The sequence below is a fragment of the Hemitrygon akajei genome, chromosome 12 (assembly GCF_048418815.1).
Source record: "Hemitrygon akajei chromosome 12, sHemAka1.3, whole genome shotgun sequence".
NCBI lineage: Eukaryota > Metazoa > Chordata > Chondrichthyes > Myliobatiformes > Dasyatidae > Hemitrygon > Hemitrygon akajei.
The window spans coordinates 53,131,822-53,152,540 of NC_133135.1; the positions used below are offsets into that span (position 1 = coordinate 53,131,822).

The following is a 20,719-nucleotide window of genomic DNA, read 5'->3' on the forward strand; positions in this document are numbered from 1 at the left end:
TGGTTGATGTACCTTTGCAGCTTCAATAATAAATGAACTTATTTAAAATTTATTTTTATGTCCACTACTGAGTATTTTGCATTTGCTCTTTCAAACTAAATACTCAGTTTGCTGTAGTGGCATTAAAATGCTAAGAATAAAAAAAAAATCTCAAATAAGGGTTAGTCTTAGTAATTTTAATGTAAACAATTGTTTGACTGTGATACATGATGTAAGTCCATTGCAATGACAAACAAGGGAAGGAGCTTTTTAGCTGATCCTGGGACTTGTCCAATTAAGTAGAAGGGTGTCAAGATATCAGTTGGAGTGAAATTCATATCTTAACAAACTTGTGAGTAACATCATAGATTCCCACTGACTCTTGGATTTTCTCATCATAATCATTCCAGTCCTAAACAAAAGAAAACATTACATTAGCATTTCCAGAGTAAGTTATTGCACTTCAGCTCCACTTTACCACTGACAACTCCTGTCATATAGTAGGTTACGAGTCCTTTGCTTGTTGGCCATCTCCAAAAATCCTTGTAACAATTTTGTTTCTGCATTAAAATTAAGAATTGAATGTTTGTTTTGTTAATTTTTCTATTGCTAAACAACCAAAAACCATGTTAGAACAAGGCAACAGCTTGACAAGGATAGGCACACTAATCATTCTAATTGGATAGCTTGTCTTCACTGATATCATTACTGAAAGACGGTGAACTAAATGCAACCAAAGAACACTGTAGTGTATCTAGAGCATTCACTCCAAAATATCCCAGGGTATTTTGGCAAACTTAGGTCTGAGGAACTGTTTGACAAAATGTTAATAACTTTGAATAGTTTTTAAGACAGGGGCAGTTAGTTTTCAGTACAGTATTACCATTAAAACTTATGTGGATGCAATAGTTTTTCCTTCTTGGAATTCTGGAAAATATTAAATTGGTTAAGAAAGGTGTGCTAAGAGCTTGTATTTGATTAGTTCAAAGGTGATTTGTTGAAAGTCTGTCACTGATTTGAGTTTAAACATCAGCAATGTGTAATTTATTTTCCATTTCAGTGCAAAGAAACACAAAATTCATGGACCTGTATTGGAACCATCTACATTTTCCAGAATTCTAATAGGAACGATATACTGCTTGATGTTCCTCAACTCGTATAGTTGAGCAATGAAGCGAGTTTGCTTTAAGATAGCAATGAAAAATATAGAAAATACACAAGCAGCACCTGTGAACAAATAAACATTGTTTCAGGTGAAATATTTTCACCCAGAACAATTCTAATAAAAATTCACTGTCCTGAAATGTTATTTTTCCATCATTTATTTGATTTTATTTTGCTTTTGTAGTGGTCAAATTAAAGAATTATTAATAACTGGTAGTTTTTGCCTTTCCTTAAATAAATTGGTTCCAAGTATCAATTTACATTTAACTGAGTTTAAATGACTGATGATTTTGGTTCTATGTTATTTCAAAAATTTGAGCAAAAGTGTGAGAATTTCAGAATCAGGTATATTATCACCATCATGTGACGTGAAATTGGTTAACTTAGCAACAGCAGTTTATTGCAATACATAATATAGAAGAAAAAATAAGTAAATCTGATTCAGTATACTTTATACAGTATATATTGAATAAATTAAAATTCGTGCAAGACAACAAATAATATATATATTTTTAAAATGAGGCCGTGTCCAAAGGATTCAATGTCCATTTAGGAATTGGATGGCAGAGGAGAAGCTGTTACTAAATTGCTGAGTGTGTTCCTTCAGACTTCTGTACCTCCTACCTGATGTAACAGTGAGAAAAGTCAATGCCCTGGGTGCTGGAGGTCCTTAATAATGGACACTGCCTTTCTGAGACACCGCTGCTTGAAGATGTCCTGGGTACTTTGTAGGCTAGTACCCAAGATGGAGCTGACTAAATTTACGACCCTCTGCAGCTTCTTTCGGTTCTGTGCAGTAGGCCCACCCCCCACCCCCCACATACCAGACAGTGATGCAGCCTGTCAGAATACTCTCCATGGTACATCTATAGAAGTTTCTGATATATTTGTTGACATACCAAATTTCTTAAAACTCTTAATAAAGTATCGCCGCTGCCTTGCCTTCTGTATACAGTAACGGCATAAATATGTTGGGAGCAGGTTAGATCCTCTGAGATCTTGACACCAAAGGAACTTGAAACTGCTCACTCTCTCCACTTCTGATCCCTTTATGAGGATTGGTATGTGTTCTTTCATCTTACCCTTCCAAAGTCCACAATCAGCTCTTTCGCCTTACATTGATTGCCAGTTTGTTGCTGCGGCACCATTCCACTAGTTGGCATATCTCACTCCTGTATGCCCTCTCATCACCACCCGAGACTCTATCAACAATGGTCGTATTCGCAACAAATTTATAGATGGTATTTGAGCTATGCCTAGGCACAGTCATGGTTATAGAAAGAGTAGAACAGTGAGCTAAGCACACACCCCTGAGGTGTGCCAGTGATGATAGTCAGTGAGGAGGACATATTATCACCAATCCGCACAGACTGTGGTTTTCCAGTTAAGAAGTCGAGGATCCAATTGCAGAGGGAGGTACAGGGGCCCAGGTTCTGCAACTCCTCAATCAGGATTGTGGGAATGATGGTATTAAATGCGGAGCTATAGTCGATGAACAACATCCTGACGTAGGTGTTTGTGTTGTCCAGGTGGTTTAAAGCTGCATGGAGAGCCATTGAGATTGCATCTGCCATTGACCTGTTGTGACAATAGGCAAATTGCAATGGGTCCAGGTCCTTGCTGAGGGCAGGAGTTCAGTCTACTCATGACCAACCTCTCTAAGTATTTCATTATACCTCATCACCACGAGGTTGGCACAGGCCTCATTTGATAATTATTCTTTACTAGCTGATTGTCGCAGTTGAGATAGTACAATTACACTTATGTTTAATTGGACTAACAGAAATAAGTGTTTATTTTTAATCTTTGATTTTAATTATATTTGGAGATTTAAGAGAAAAAAAAAACATGTTAATGTTATTTTCACTTCTGAACCTGATTTGACATTAGGTGTTATAACAATTTAAATCACTACACAGTCCCACTTCAGTTATGACCCCCCTGAATGCAAGCTCACCTTTTCTAGCAGATTAATTTCATCAAATTGTGTTCGAGACTCTGTTCCTTCTGCAGTAAATCCAGCCTAGATCCAGAAAATATCACAACAAAAACTTGTTTAAAAACTCAGTTATTTCATTGGATATCATTTTGCATTCCGAAGCACCAACTATTCTTACAGTTCCATTTGCACAAAAGTGGCAGTGGGATCTTGTAATGGAATGTGATAACCAAGGTTTTTTTGATTGTTCTCTAAAAGGAATCTATGTGAACAAAACAAACAACTAAGTCTTAAAACAAATCCTAGTGAAATATCAATACCCAGCACCAAATCTGGAGTGGCAAACAACTTATTTTAAAAAAATGTCATAAATTTTGCCAGTCCTTCATTAAGAAATCCAGATCTGTGGAAAGATCAACAATTAACGTGTCAAAGACTTCACCAAAAATGTCAAAGTGAGGAAACTTTGAATTGCAGATGGAGTGGGTGGACAGAGGGGGTCGAGTAAAATGAACCTGCCACCTTCAACCAGATTCTAACATTAGATACCTAATTCTTTCCCTCCCCTTTCAGAATTCCAAAGAAATTGTTCCTTCTGTAATTCCCTAGTTTTCTCTCCACAAATCATGGTACTTTTACAACCATCTGGGGATCTAAACTCCCTTCAGGAATCAATTACTGGTTGTGGTGGAATATAGTTCAAGTTTTGGACACCTCACAACACTTGTGGTTGGCTTACTTTGGGCTGCTAAGCTAGTTCTGAATCTATTACAATTAGCAGAATGAGACTGCAATGTAAAACAGTATTTTAAATCTGCAGTTGAGAGTATTTTCGTATCACTGGGTCAATGTCGTCATGCTTACTTCTACCATTATGCACTGTATATACAGTTGCAAGAAAAAGTTTGTGAACCTTTTGCAATTACCTGGATTTGTGCATTAATTACTCATAAAATGTGGTCTGATCTTGAACTAAGTCACAATAATAAGCAAGCAAAATCTGCCTAAACTAATAACACACAAACAATTGTACTTTTCATGTCTTTATTGAACACACTGTTTAATCATTCACAGTCTAAGCTGGGAAAAGTATGTGAACTCGTTTATTTAATAATTAGTAGAACCTCTTTTACCAGCAATAACCTCCACCAAACCTTTCCTGTAGCTGCTGATCAGACTTGCACAACAGTGAGGAGGAATTTTAGACCATTCCTCCATACAAAACTGTTTCAGTTCATCAATATTTCTGAAACACCTTACATGAACATCCCTCTTCAGATCATGATACAGCATCTCAATTGGGTTAAGATCTGGACTCCGACTAGGCCATTCTAAAACACAATTTTTTAAATGATTCTGTTGTTGATTTACTCTTGGCTTTCAGATCATTGTCTTGTTGCATCATCCAACTTCTATTGAGCTTCAGGTGACAGACCGCCACCCTGACATTCTTCTGTAAAATGTCTTGATACACATTTTGAATTCATTGTTCCCTCAACAATTGCAAGCTATCCAGGCCAAGGCAGCAAAGCAACCCCAAACCATGATGTTCCTTCCACCACACTTCACAGTTGGGATGAGGTTTTGGTGTGGCTGTGCAGTGCCCTTTTCCCTCCAAACATAGTGGTGTGCATTTCTGCCAAAAAGTTCAACTTTTGTCTCAACTGTCCACAGAACATTGTCCCAGAGGCATTGTGGAACATCCAGGTGGTCTCTTGCAAACTTGAGACGAGCAGCAAAATTTCTTTTTGGAGAGCAGTAGTTCCCTCCTCCTCCTCCATGGTGTCCTTCCATGAACACCATTCTTGTTCAGTGTTTTTCCTATAGTGGACATATGAACAGAGACTAGCAAGTTCTAGAGATTTCTGCAGGACTTTTGCTGTCACCCTTGGGTTCTTTTTCACCTCCTTCAGCATTGCATGTGTTCTTGGTATGATCTGTGCAGGATAAACACTCTAGGGAAAGTAGCAATAGTACTGAATTTTCTCCATTTGTAGACAATTTCTCTTACCCAGGACTGATGAACACTCAGGTCTTTAGAAATGTTTTTACAGCTACATGCTTATCTACAATTCTTCTAAGGTCCTCTGAAAGTTGTTTTGATCAAGGCATGGTGCACATAAAAAGACCTTTCTTGAGAAGAGCAGGCTCTGTCAGTAACCTGCCCTTGTGTGTCTTAATAAAGGGCACCTGTACAACCCACACCACCAATTTAAACTTGTTGATTGGAACACTTGACTCCAAACAGCTCTTGTAGAAGGCATTACCACAGAAGTGCACATACTTTTTTGAACCTAGACTGTGATTGTTTAAATGATGTACTCAGTATTGATGAGAAGTAATACAGTTGTTTGTGTGTTATTAGTTTAGGCAGATTGCCTTTGTCTATTAATTTGCCCAAGTTGAATATCACACCACATTTTATGAGTAATGCAGAAGACCAGGTAAAATGCAATGGGTTTACAAAATTTCTTGCAACTATACGTATCTACATATGAACTGGCAGATTGCAAGGTTAAGTAGGTACTTCTCAAATGTTGAATTCCTTACATATAGCCGAACAACTTTGGTGGGAAATTGAAGTTTGAATTGTATAGTTTTGAATTGCAGCAGATGGTCAGAAAACATTACTTCCCTGGATACTGGATTAAAAGAGAGCACAGAAACATGGATTTGCAAATGAGCAAATATAAGTAAGGACAGCAAGGGGAAACAACAAATTCAAAGTTATGTGTATGCACATGAACAGGAGAGTTTATATACAGGAATGGTTTGGAGAAAATGTGTGTAGTGAAATCAGAGGAAAAGGGTCAAACAAGCTGATTATGAACCTGAGAATATCTCTGTCAGTTGGTTTAGAGAATCTGGCATATAATAGTAAGATTTTTTTACCTGTGGCTGAAAATCAACTGGTTCCAAACCTCGACATTCGAATTGTACGATTGTCTTAAATTTTTCACTGTCTTCGGCCTTTTGTATAAAAATTACAACTTGATTAACACTATAAAATAATTCTGTATGCAAATATATACAAGCAGAAGCATAATTCAATAATTGTTTCACAAAGAACAAAAGATACATGTTTTGCTTGAACATGAATAAACTACAGCATAGCTTAGAGCAGAAAACCATATGTATAGTCAAAAGCCCACTTACATTATATGGGTTGATGGTATCCTTCAGAATATCTAAGAAGCAAATTGACAATTTAAAACAAAATGAAATTTTAGATTGTTGCACATTAAAACACTTAAAAGCTATACTATAAGTTTTAAATATCATAGGACAAATGCTGATAATTCTGCTTAGATTTGCAAATGGTGAGCCAACAAATACAAAAAATGCACTTTTTGCTTTTAGATCAGGATAATTGTTTCAACTTTACAAAAAAATTAATAAAGGCTTCAAGAATAGATTTTAATGGACAATAATATCCCAATTAGTAATTGCAAAATCTCTATGAGCCCCACATGATGAGAATTAGTTACAAGGCCTAAACAAGACTCTTCTTGGCTACCATTTCTGAATATTGGATATAACTACAAGAAATCAGTAACTTGGTGATGATTCATTGCCAAACAAAACACTGATCTACTTACAAATTAGCAAAAGTAGTAATAAGCTGTCTAAAACAAATAATGATCATTCCAAAAAATCAAAAAACCTCTTTCCCAGTAGATATAAAAATTTCAGATATCACCTTTATGACCAAACTTGCCAACTTCAGCTACTGAGGTATAATGCTTTGAAATAATTCTAGTCACATTACTGAATCGTGAGACAATAAACTAAATTGATGTGACACCTTCTATGCATAAAATTCATTCAGTGACTAGTAAGCACAGTTAGTCATTAATACAAATACCTCATCAGCCAATCAAGTGGCAACAACTCAATGCAAGGTTGCTGTTCAAATCAAACATCAGAATGGGGAAGAAATGTGATCAAAGTGACTTTGACTGTGGAGTCATTATTGGTACCAGAAGGGATGGTCTGCTGATCTCTTGGAATTTTCACACTCAACAATCTCGTAGAGTTTACAGAGAATGGTGCAAAAAACACAGAAGATAGTTTCAGCAGTAGATATTGTTGAAGCAGTGCATCTTAAGTGTTTTTGAAGAGGGAATATGGTACTTTATGTTCAGAAGTCATAAAGAATCCAGTTCTGCATCACGCAGATTGGAAGGTACACAAGCATAACTACACAATCAAATACCACTGGATTTGTACAGAATGGTTTCTGCCTCATCAGCAGACAAACCTACAAAAGGCCCAAAAGTCTATAACTGACATAATTCAAACACTTAAATGCCAAGCTTTCAGAAAAGTTAAATTCTATACTAGAATATTGCAAAGGAGCAGTATTTTACCTTTTATGGGTTTGCTCATTGAAGAATGGTGTTAGAAATCATTTCTTCAAATAATAATTCTTATAAAATTTGTACTTTTTAACAAACATGTTTGTCCCAACTTACTGGCACAAAGTGAAATTAACCGTTTATCACCATTCTTATTTTTCATTGGCTAAGTACAAGCATATTACCCACATGATGTAATTGTGCAACCATTGATGTTTTAGTTTATCTCAGGAATTTTCCTTACCTAGAAAAGTGATGGATTTTTCAGAGGCACCATCTTTTTTCCTCTGCCGTTCATTTAACTCTTAGCATTGTTTTTCAGTTCTTTGATGACTCTGGGCCTGTACTCACTTGAATTTAGATCTCATTGAAATCTTTCGAATGTTGAAAGGCCTATATGATAGATGTGGAAAGGATGTTCCCCGTTGTGGGGGAGTTGAGAACAAGATGGCATGGACTTTGGATAGAGGGACGTCCATTTAAATCAAAGATGCAGAGAAATTTCTTTAGCCAGGTGATGAATTTGTGGAATTTGTTACCACAGGCAACTGTGAAGGCCAGATTCTTTGGTGTATTTAAGACGGAGGTTGATAGGTTCTTGATTGGCCATGGCATCAAAGGTTACGGGGAGAAGGCCGGAGAGTGGGGCTGAGGAGGGGAAGAAAGGATCAGCCATGATTGAATGGCGGAGTAGATTCGATGGGCCAAATGGCCTAATTCTCCTATGTCTTATGGTCTCATGGTCTATGGTCTTTACTTAGTTTGCTTGGCATTTGTATGTTTGTACTCTAAAATAAACAATCATTAGAATTAAGATTCCTCGTCATTACTGACTCCCAGAAGTACCCTAAGCATCAGAAAATAAAGAGATTCACCATTGGACATAATAATATTGAAAGTAATCCACAGGAGATTCACTACCCTAATTCTTGGGACAAGAGGATGACCAGAAAAGTTAGATCTGTATTCTTTGGAGGTCAGGAGGAGGGAAAAGGGCAGTCCCGAACATGACTTTCTTACCAAAGTATGGCAAATCTCTTTAATTTTCTACCCCAGAGAAGGTAATTAAGAGGGAGATAAACAAACTTTAGATATACTAGTCATTATCATTTTGAATGGCAAGTCAGGCTTGAGGGGTCATTTGTCCTATTCCTGCTCCTATTTTCATGTGTAAATAAAAACAAGCTGAGCCAAAAGAGGAGATAAAGCAGATGACCAAATGTGTGTACAAAGTGGTAGGTTTTAAGGAACATTTTTGAAAAGGGAAGAGAAGTGGAATGGTAACAACAGAGGCCAAGGCAGATGAACATAACTGTCATGAGTGAAGAAATGAAAGGATGCTCAAGAAAACATAACAATACAAGAACAGGTCCTTTGATCTGCTGAGCATAATGCCAAATTAAACTAATCCCTTCTGCCTACATGATTTATATTCATGCACTTATCTAAAAGCCTTGAATGTCACCATTGTATCTGCGTCCACTACTACTACCAATCCTGATGTACTGTTCTGGAAACCTATCCTGTGTATAAATACTTGTAAGCATATCTCCTTCAAATTCCACCCCCCCCCCCCCCGCCCACCTTAAAGCTATACCCTCTAGTTTTTGACATTTCAATCCTGGGAAAAAAAAATCTGCCTGCCTACCCTATGCCTCTCATAATTTTATAAACTTCTAACAGGTCCCCAATCAGCCTCCAATTCTCCAGAGAAAACAGCTTAAGTGTTACCAACCTCTCGTTTTGGCTCATGACATCTATTTGAGGCAGCATCCCGATAAATATCTATCTACTCTAAAGTCTCTACATCCTTTCTGCAATCGGAGAAACTAGAGTTGCATGCAATGCTCCAAGTGCAGCCTAACTGAAATTGTATACAACTGCAACAAGAGCTCCTCACTCTTGTACTCTATGCTATGTGCATTCTTTCCCACTTTATCTATATGATTGCTACCTTCAGAGAGGTATGAAGCTGAACCTTAAGAAACTTCTGTTCAACATTGCAGTTAGGGGTCCTGCTATTAACTATACTTGCCCCTTATATTTGCCTCCCAAAGTGCAATGCCCCACACTTGCCCTGATTAAACCCTGTATGCCATTTCTCTATCCATAATTGTAACTGATCTGTACTCCAGAGTAACTAAAGGCAACAAAAGTATGCCATGGAGCTGGAAACGGAGCTCCAGACAGAATGGGTAACAAATTTGATTTGAAAACACGAACAAAAAGAGAGATTGGCTATCAATCCCAATCTTTGTGGACTACCACCCGATAAATCATACCTTTTTGTACCAGTGAAAATAAATACAAAAATCAGTCTTTTTTTCCAAAAGTATTTTCACTTACAATTGCTTTTTTTTTCAAGAATCTAAGATTCCAAAATACCCCTGCAGCTAAGTACAGATCATTTTAAGGAAATGGAAAAAACAGTGATTAATGTAATGGACTAGTAATCCAGGGGCACAGATTCCCATCTCAAGAGACCAGCTGGGGAACCTAAATTTAGTTAATTAAAATAAATCTGGAATTAAAAGAAAATCAGTAATGGTGACCTTGAAATCAGTAATGCCTTGCGAAAAGTTATAGCAAGCCGAACAGTTGTACTAGATGGTCAACAAAACATAATAAAACTACAGCACTTTGAAAAAGTATTCAGCCCTCACTACTTTCACATCTTCCTCTCTCTTTTTCTCAATTCAAAATATATTGAGGTAGGACTTTTTGAGCCAATCTACAAAACATTTTGCATCATGTCAAATAAAATTATTTTAAAATCTGTCAATAAATTACTAAAATTTAACCAAAACTGTGAAACTGTAAAAGTATTCATCCCCTTTGTACTTTCTGCACCAACTTTCCTTGGGTGCAATTATTACCTTACCAACTCACTCAATTTGTTGATATGGAAAATTGGAGGATCACCTATTTTCAATGAATTCATAAGATCTCCCTCTGTATGGCCCAACAGTATGGTAGATTTTCAAAATGAAGACAAAAGAGTATTCAAGACAAGTCAGGGAAGTGATAATAGAAAGTACAAATCTGGGTAAAGGTACAAGACCATTTCACAGGCACTGAACATACCATGGAGCTCAGTGCAGTTCATTGTGAAGAAGTGGAAAAAAGATGAACCCACAACCGCACTGCCTAAGTCAGGCCACCTCTCTAAACTTAGTCACTGGAGAAAAATGGCACTTGTAAGAGAGGGTACTGTGATGCCAACAGTCATTCTGAGTGAGCTGCCTAAGACAGTGGCTGCAACTGAAGATGAAGTTCACATGGCTCCACAATCTCTAAGGCCTTGCACAAGGGACATTTATGGAAGAGTGGCAAGAAAGAAACCCTGACTAAAATAAATCTGTTCCTTGCCCGTAAAGGCTTTGCAAATTGTCACTTAGAAGATACTGTAAATACATGAAAGGTCATATGGTCGGATGATCATCAAATCAAAGGTCCGTGGTCCTGCCATGTCTATCTGTGAATGGTACTGAACAATCGGGTTATGATGCAATTATACAAGATATTGGTGAGGCCATATTTGGGTTTTTGCATTCGGTTTTGGTCACCCTGTTATAGGAACTATGTGATTGACTGGAAAGTGTGTAAAAAAGAATTCCATGAATATAGCAAGGACTTGAGGGACTGAGTTATAGGGAGAAGTTAGACAAGGTGGGCCTTAATTCCTTGGAACAGGGAGGCTTAGGGGTGGTCTCAGAGGTAGATAATTTTATGAGAGACATTGACAGAGTAAGCAGTCTTTTTTCCATTGCTAGGGAAATGAAAACCAGAGGACATAACTTACAGGTTAGAAGTGAAAGGTCTAATAACCCAAGGAGCAATGTTATCTTTTAATACACAGTGGGCATAGATAACAAGTATAGAACCAGCTGCCGGAGTAAGTGGTTTAAACAGGTACGTTAGATATATTTAAGAGTAGATATATGGATGACAAGAGTTTAGAAGGATCTGGGAAATGGGACTATCTTGAATATACACTTTGGTCACATAGACAGCTATGGACTGAAGGGCCTTTCTCTGTGCTGTACAGCTCTATGGCACAAAATAACAAATTTCTTCAACAAACAAGCTAGGTAAGGGCCAAAAATAAGGCAGTAGTGATCACATCCAACCTCAGCCAGCTGTTTCAAAAGCTGATTCACTTCTGTCTCCTCTTCTGGTCCCCAGAGTGCTATCCAACATGGATGAAAGAATAATTCCAAAGTTGAGGTGAGACAAATTCTTTGTGATGTCAAGGTAGCATTTCTTCAACTATGCTATCAAGGAGGCCTGGTAAAACTGAAATCCCTAATTACAGCCATAATCAAATACAAAGACTGCTGACTAGTCCCAACAAGAGAGCCTGATCCCCCCCAAGTAGGGAATCAGACAGGGCAGGTGACAGAAGTTTGTGTAGGGGTACACTTTGCATCTAGTGATCATAATGTCATTAGTTTCAAAGTAAATATGGAAAAAGATATGTCTTGTTCATGGGCTGAGATGTTAAACTGGAGAAAGGCCAATTTTGATGGTATCTGAAAGGATATAGCAAGTGTGGTTTAGGCCTGCTTTCTGGCAAAGGTGTACTTGGGAATTTGGAGGCCTTCAAAAATGAAATTTTGAGAATACAAAGCTGATATGTGCCCTTCAAAATAAAAGGAAAGAATCACAGGTTTAGGGAACCTTAGTTTTCAAGAGATACTAAGTTCTTGCTTGAGAAAAAAGAAAGAGGTGCACAGCAGGTACAGGCAGGTAGGAACAAATAAAGTACTTATGGAGTATAAGTAGTGTGAGAGAACACTAAAGAAAGAAGAAGGGCTACAAGAAGGCACAAGGTTGACCTAGCAGTCAAGATGATGGAGATATGTTAAAAACAAAAGGTTTGCAAGGGACAAAATTGGCCCTTTGGAAGATCAGAATGGTAATCTATGCCATCTAGTCCAGTATATTGTTATTTAACTATATACATGTATATAATATTTATAAAACCATATAATGTATATAGAAATGAGACAATGTTTCTCCAAAATGGGATATAAGGTACAGTAGTACACATATCACATAGTAACTTACAAAGGTAAAATCTACAGATGAATCACACATAAATAACAAACTAAAGTGTAATGGTATAGAACAGATCAACCAGTGAGATGAAATACAAAGTGGCAGAGAGCTCAGAACCCTAATGGCCTGGGGGAGAAACTTTCTCATCCTGACCATTCTTATTTTCATGCATCATAGTCTGCTGCCTTATGGTAGAAAGTCAAAGAGGATGCTGGATTCATGGGTGGGATCCTTAATAATACTAAGGGCCCAGCAGGGTATGCCGTGCTCCTGAAAAATGTCCCCGATGGATGGCAGGGAACCCCCATGATCCTCTCAGCTGTTCTCATAGTCCTTTGTGGGGACTTCTGGTCCGATGCATGGAGCCAAAAGATATGGGGTACATCTTAAATGGATTTTTTGCATCTGTATTTCCTCAGGAGATGAACACAGTCTACAGAAGTGAGACAAAGCAGCAGCGAGGTCATAGACCCTATACAGATTTCAGAGGAGGAAATGTTTGCTGTATTGAGGCAAATTAGGGTGGATAAATCCTCAGGGCCTGACAAGATGTTCCCTTAGATCCTGGGGGAGGCGAGTGCATAAATTGCAGGGGCCCTAGCAGAGACATTTAAATTACAGTACAGGCAACAGTTGAGGTACCAGAGGATTGGAGGATAGCTAATATTGTTCCACTGTTTTAAGAATGGCTCTAAAAATAAACCAGGAATTTATGGCTGGTGAGCCTGACATTAGTGGTGGAAGAGTTAAGGGACCAGTATTGGGATAGGCATGGACTGATAGATAAGGATAGTCAGCATGGTTTTGTGCCTGGTAGGTCTTGTCTAACCAACCTTATAGAGTTTTTTGAGGAAGTTACTGACAAAGTTTATGAAGATAAGGCAGTGGATGTTGTCCGCATGGACTTTAGCAAGGCATTTGATGAAGTCCTCCATAGAAGGTTAGTCAAAAAAGTTCAGTTGCTTGGCATTCAAGATGAGGTAGGAATACACATTGGCTTTGTGACAGAAGCAGAGACTGGTAGTACACAGTTGCCTCTCTGATGGAAGGCTTGTGACTAGTGGTGTGCCGCAGTGATCAGTGTGGGGTCCACTGTTGTTTGTCATCTCTATCAATGATCTGGATGATAATGTAGTTAAGTAGACTGGAAAATTTGCAGATGACACCAAGGTTGTGGTGCAGTGGACAATGATGAAGGCTATCAGAGCTTGGAGCAGGATCTGGACCAGCTGGAAAAATGTGCTGAAAAATGGTAGATGGAATTTAATGCAGACAAGTGCAAGGTGTTGCACTTCAGTAAACCCAACCAGAGTAGGTCTTACACTGTGAATGGTAGGTCACTGAGGTGTGCCATACAACAAACAGATCTGGGAATACAGGTCCATAATTCATCAAAAGTGCATCACAGGTAGATAGGGTCATAAAAAAAGCTTTTGGAACATTGGCCTACACAAATCAAAGTACTGAATATAGGAGATGGGATGTTATGTTGAAGTTGTACAAGGCATTATTGATGCCTAAATTTGGAGTATTGTGTGCAGTTTTGGTCACCTACCTACAGGAAGGATGTAAATAAGATTGTAAAAGTACTGAGAAAGTTTTCAAGGATGTTGCCTGGACCACAAGACTTGAGTTATAAAGAAAGATTGAATAGAACTTTATTCCTTGGAACGTAGAAGACTGAAGGGAGATTTGATAGAGGTATACAAAATTATGAGAGGTAGATAGGGTAAATACAAGCAGGCTTTTTCAACTGAGGCTGGGTGGGACTACAACTAGAGGTCAAAGGTTAAGGATGAAAGTTTAAGGGGAACATGAGGGGAAGCTTCTTCATTCACAGGGTTGTGAGAGTGTGGATTAACCTACCAGCACAAGTGATGCATGCGAGCTCGATTTCGAAAGCTAAGAGAAGTTTCGATAGGTATATGGATGGCAGTGTGCTAATATGTGGCATAAACAATTTTAATTCTTTTTCCTATTTTTTTGTAAAGATATTAATTTGTGTAGCATTTAGTCCAAAAGCACTCAAACAAAAATAAATATCTGAACTTTGATATGTATTTACAAGATACAGGTCCTCCCCCCCCCCCCCTTTACAAAGGTAGAGCGTTCCTATGAAACCTTTCTTAAGCCGTAATGGCGTAAAGCGAAGAACCATTAATTTATATGGGAAAATTTTTCGTAAAAGCGAAAATCCTCTTTGTAATGCGAAAACAGGTTGCTAATGTAGGTCTTTTATAAAACCAAAGTGGCATAAAGCGAACGCTTGTAAAGCAGGGGACACCTGTATTAAAAACTCTTGTCATTGGTAGAATAAATATTATTTTAATCAATATATAATTTATATTCAGAAGAATTGAAAAGGGCAGCATAATTAAAGCACTGGTTTTGGAATTTTATTTCTTCCGTCTTTTACCTACCAATAGAGTTCTCTCTTGAACACAACTTGCACTTTTGTATCATATTGGCACTTCCTCTCCCACCTTTGAGTGGGGCACTGTTCTGTACAAAACAACAACTTGTGTTTACGTAGGAACCTTTTAAAATAGAAGATATTTTAATATGTTTTAAAAAAATACAACAGTACTGAAAAGATTGATAACCAGGGTGTGTCCACAAGGAAAACAGAGAACCAATGTATTTGGATATCATAACCTAACAGTGATATCAAACCTTGACTCAAGAACATATCATTGAGGGGCTGCACGAACATTATGAAGAGGGAAAGGTCAGGGTCAGAGCTCATGAAAAAGTTATTATTGTGGAACTCAAAGTAATAATTGCTTGTAATTTATTGATTTAGTTAGGAGAAATTGAGTTAGGTATTGACGTCTCACAGAGCTCCAAGCAGAGGAGATAGGGTGATGACTAGTCAGCTTTTGTGGAAAGGTCAAAGGCTTATGAAAGAACATCCTCCTTGTCAAACACATTGTAGTCTGTGCCATATGTCAAATAGTTACATTAATGGAAACATTCAAAGTATACATTTTGGAACTGCTAGATTTAGAAGTCTGGCAGAGGAAATCAATAACTAATTGCTCATTTAACGTAGGGGAGTTTAAAAAGAGACAATGTTAAAGAGGCAGCAACTGTATCCACAAAGACAAATGAGATTGTTCAAGTACGAGTGGTAAGAAAGAATTGTGCAGGTTAGACACATGTGGGTGCTGAGAGAGCAAGAGGAAGAATACACAGGGGTGAAGGTACCAATATGAATGTTGGAAACCAAGAAACCCATAAAACCATCTCTGGAGATGAAGACAATTGGATCTGGGGAAATGATTAGTAAATTGTATTCATACACTGATTGGAGCAGGCTGAGAATATGTAAACTAACTGAAGTTAGAACATCAGGTTAGCACTTCATGTAGATTTTAACCAATTATGACCTTGCAACTTGATAAAATCAGTGAAGATATTTTATTTCAATAATCAATGGGGAATGAGTAAAAGATGTGCAAAATACAACTCACCATTAACGTGACATACTGCCATTTTTCAGAAACATCACCACAATTCTGACATTTCAACTATTGTAAAAGCATACAGATATTAATTATTGACTATTTATAATTGTGCAGTATAATTCAGTGAATTATAGTACATTCATAAATGTTAACATAATGTTTGTGATTAATTGAAGTTTTGCCTGCAGAACTATGTGTCCTTCTTAAACACCATCGTGGGAGCATTATCACTTCAAAAGCTCCAGTGGTTTATAAGGAAAAACCACAACCTTGAGGCACTGGAGAAGGGCATCATTCAGTAACTGAGCTCCAATTCAGAATGGCAGATACAACTGTGGAGCAAGGGGAGAAAACAGGGGTAGGAAGAGAAACACAGGGTCATTTAACAATAACCGAGCTCCGCAAAGCATTGGCAGAGAAATACAAACCCCATTTCCAGAAAAGTTGGGAGATTTTCTAAAATGCAATAAAAACAAAAATCTGTGATATGTTAATTTACGTGAACCTTTATTTAACTGACAAAAGTACAAAGAAAAGATTTTCAATAATTTTACTGACCAACTTAATTGTATTTTGTAAATATACACAAATTTAGAATTTGATGGCTGCAACACACTCAACAAAAGTTGGGACAGAGGCATGTTTACCGTTGTGTTACATCACCTTTCCTTTTAATAACACTTTTTAATCGCTTTGGAACTGAGGATACTAATTGTAGAAGATCTGCAATTGGAAATTTTGTCCATTCTTGCTTGATATAAGACTTCAGCTGCTCAACAGTCCGTGGTCTCTGTTGTCTGATTCTCTTCATGATGCGCCATACATTTTCAATAGGAGATAGATCTGGACTGGCAGCAGGCTAGTCAAGCGCACGCACTCTGTGTCTACAAAGCCACGCTGTTGTAGCCCGTGCAGAATGTGGTCTGGCATTGTCCTGCTGAAATAAGCATGGACGTCCCGGGAAGAGACATCGCCTTGATGGCAACATGTGTCTCTAAAATCCTAATATACGCCTCAGAGTCAATGGTACCTTCACATACATGCAACTCACCCATGCCGTGGGCACTGATGCACCCCCATACCATCACAGATGCTGGGTTTTGCATCTTTCGCTGATAACAATCAGGATGGTCGTTTTCATCTTTGGCACGGAGAACTCGACGCCCGTTTTTTCCAAAAACTAGCTGAAATGTGGACTCATCTGACCACAGCACATGGATCCACAGTCTTTCGGTCCATCTGCGATGAACTCGGGCCCAGAGAACTTGCCGGCGTTTCTGCAGAGTTGATATATGACTTCCTCCTTGCGTAATACAGTTTCAAGTTGCATTTCTGGATGCAGCGACAGACTGTGTTAAGTGACAATGGTTTTCCGAAGTACTCCCATGCCCAGGTGGCTATAATTGTCACAGTAGCATGACGGTTTCTTAGGCAGTGCCGCCTGAGGCTCGAAGATCACACGCATTCAACAGTGGTTTCCGACCTTGCCCTTTACGCACTGAGATGTCTCTGAATTCTTTGAATCTTTTCACAATATTATGTACTGTAGATGTTGAAAGACCTAAATTCTCTGCAATCTTGCCTTGGGAAATGTTCCTTTTGAACTAACAATTCTCTCACAAATTTTGGCACAAAGGACTGAGCCACGACCCATCCTTGCTTGCAAAGACTGAACTTTTGATGGATGCTACTTTTACACCCAATCATGATACCTCACCTGCTACCAATTAGCCTGCTTAATGTGGAGTCTTCCAAACCAGTGTTACTTGAATGTTCTGTGCACTTTTCAATCTTATTTTAACTCTGTCCCAACTTTTGTTGAGTATATTGCATCCATCAAATTCTAAATTTGTGTAGATTTACAAAATACAATTAAGTTGGTCAGTAAAACTATTGAAAATCTTTTCTTTGTACTTATGTCAGTTAAATAAAGGTTCATGTGAATTAACATCAGATTTTTGTTTTATTGCATTTTGGAAAATATCCCAACTTTTCTGGAAATGGGGTTTGTACAAACATACAAGAATATCTTACGTGGGTGGTGATGGAGGAGTGTTGGGTGGTTATTGCACTAAAACCCAGGTATGGCCACGTAGTGGTGCCGATGCTATGTTGTTGTCAGAAACTGCTCTATCCAAAAACACTGAGCTACAGTTATAGGGCAGTTTCAAGACTGGAACTTAAGGGATTGTAGATGTGACAAGACAGTAATGGGCTGTTCTCTTAAACTAACTGGGCCGCCTTTAGGTCCAAGCCTTTTGTACAAATGGTCACAGTCACAGAGCAGAGCAGTTGTGGAGCTTGATCACGCTTACAATACAGTTCCTTCCTCAACTCAGCCCTCCACCCATATTAGATACATAAGAGTGTGCTCCATTGTCACTGGTGACCCCTACACATCCCCCCCACACAGTAGCCCAATCACTGGGGGCCCTCAGTTCTATACCCAGAGTATCCGGTCATAGGGGACCCTTGCCCTACACCCATCCAGACACCCAGTGTGTTCACAGTCCTACACCTGCATACAGTGCGTCAACGGCCACTGGGGACCCCTGCCCTTCACTCATCCCCACCCACAATATGTCCACAGACCAACACCCACACACAGTGTATCCGCAGTCCTACATCCACAATCACTGGGGCCCCTGCCCTTCACTCATCCCCACCCACAATATGTCCACAGACCAACACCCACACACAGTGTGTCCGCAGTCCTACATCCACACACAGTGCGTCCACAGTCACTGGGGCCCCTGCCCTTCACTCATCCCCACCCACAATATGTCCACAGACCAACACCCACACACAGTGTGTCCGCAGTCCTACATCCACAGTCACTGGGGCCCCTGCCCTTCACTCATCCCCACCCACAATATGACCACAGTCACTGGGGCCCTGCCCTACATCCAGACCCTCTGTACACATTTCTTGTAGCTGCTCCACCTTCAAGAACCAGCGAAAATCTTCTCCGTCCGGCTGTAGCTTACTGATATTTTCCAAAGTCGCTTTGAACTGGAGACCAAACTTCTGCAAAAATAATCAATCTAAAATTAACCCAGTAACAAAAAATAAACCATATGCCACAGAAACCTCCGCGGACGTCACTCACCCCCATCTTCAGCCTGCCATCGATTTACGGCCTGTTGGCGCAAAGTAATTGCGACAGCGCCGCCGCAGCGCCCCCTAGACATCGCTGCCGCCACTGCAGTCAACTGCCCAGCTATTCACCCTGGGCGACCACGTAGCTGAGTCATTAACTTTATTTCCAAGTTTACAAGTAAAAAATAATTGCATTTTAAGAAATATTTAAAAAAGCAACCGTAATCGGGCCTTCGGATGATCTTTTTTTGCGATGGTATTCAGTAAGACTTATGCCAGCTCTGACAACTACCTGTCCCTGGATTCGTTGATTTGAAAAAAAACTATTGCGGCACTGAATATGATTTACAACTGAGTATCATCAGCTGTTTAGAGTAGCACTTTCCAAAGATTAATTTCCCTCTGGATAAAGAAACTTTTTCTTCTCTTTTTTTTTCCTCCAGCCATCCCCTTATTATGGTTCTGAAATTGCTGAATGCAGGAATCTCAGCTGGGAAAAAACATGAGTCCTGTATTCCCCCCATATGAATTTTGTACATTTTAATAATATCATTATTATTCTTTCTTAAATTGAGTAAAGGCCCAGCGGATTTAACAAACCCACTAACGCAGAAGTCGATTTGGTGAAGCTTCACTGAACTCAGACCTGTACACAATATTCTAGCCAAGGTCCATAATTTGAGCACGATTTATCTGCTCTCAATAAACACTTTTAAATATACCACTTCAATTACAGCTCCATGGCTTTATCCTGTAAACCTTCTGGGGAAAACTACTTTGCTGCATTTAAAATATTCCATATAAATGCTTGTGAAAAAGCAAGATTGCTAAACATTTATTGCTAGTGGTATCACATTGAAATTATATAGCATTGTATAGATAAGGGGTAAAAATGATACTATGGTTAGAATCAAAACAATAAAAATACTTCAAACACGAGGAAATCTGCAGATTCTGGAAATTCAAACAACAACACACACAAAATGCTGGTGGAACACGGCAGGCCAGGCAGCATCTATAGGGAGAAGCGTTGTTGACGTTTCGGGTCGAGACCCTTAATCAGGAAAAAATACTTCAGTTGGTGGAAATCCAAAATTAAAAAATCAGAAAATGCTCCGAACACTAAAATCTGGCAACATCCATGAAAACCCTCCTAACTCTGGTTGCAACTTAATCTTTATACGACATATCTCTGGACCTATAGATTTACTCCCTTTCCACAAATTTTGCCTGATCTGCTGATTGTTTTCAACAATTCCTGTTTTTAAAATCTTAAAATGCACAATAGGCTTTTAGTGTTAGATGGCCCATATCTTCCCCTATTGTTACTTACATAGCACTCAATTTATAATAGGGTTATATTTCTTGGGTCCTTTATTCCTATACATTCCCTGAGATTTATTTCAAATGGACTAAGTGACACACAAGAACCAAGGTCTGAGCCCAAGTATTCAATGGTGTCATCAAAGTTTATATGACATTTGTTATGCCTCAACTAATACAGGGCTGAAATCACCTCGGCATACCCGAAGCTTCTAAAAAAAAATCCCACTTTCCACTACTCCGCATAGTTATAACACTGGGTGGTTTTCAGACCTCAAGAAAACAGTCTGCTGTAATCATACATCCAAATAAACTTTTAATATAGCTAC

General features: G+C 38.7%; 1 protein-coding gene across 4 annotated transcripts; it reads right to left on the minus strand.

Moving 5' to 3' along the window:
- Positions 1–161: 161 nt before the first annotated feature.
- czib (CXXC motif containing zinc binding protein) lies at positions 162–19,145 on the minus strand. 4 transcript variants are annotated; one of them, XM_073063102.1, is made up of 8 exons: positions 19,078–19,145; positions 18,912–18,995; positions 15,975–16,031; positions 14,922–15,003; positions 6,239–6,270; positions 5,975–6,052; positions 3,101–3,166; positions 162–391 (listed from the first exon to the last, which is right to left on the minus strand). In XM_073063102.1, exons 1-8 carry the CDS (start codon positions 19,081–19,083, stop codon positions 314–316), a joined length of 483 nt encoding a protein of 160 aa, XP_072919203.1. In that variant the 5' UTR covers positions 19,084–19,145; the 3' UTR covers positions 162–313. The 4 variants fall into 4 exon arrangements, with proteins under 4 accessions (XP_072919203.1, XP_072919204.1, XP_072919206.1 ...); XM_073063103.1 differs by having other exon boundaries at positions 14,922–15,038; positions 19,078–19,128; XM_073063105.1 differs by lacking the exon at positions 19,078–19,145 and having other exon boundaries at positions 18,956–18,978.
- Between the last annotated feature and the right edge of the window lie 1,574 nt (positions 19,146–20,719).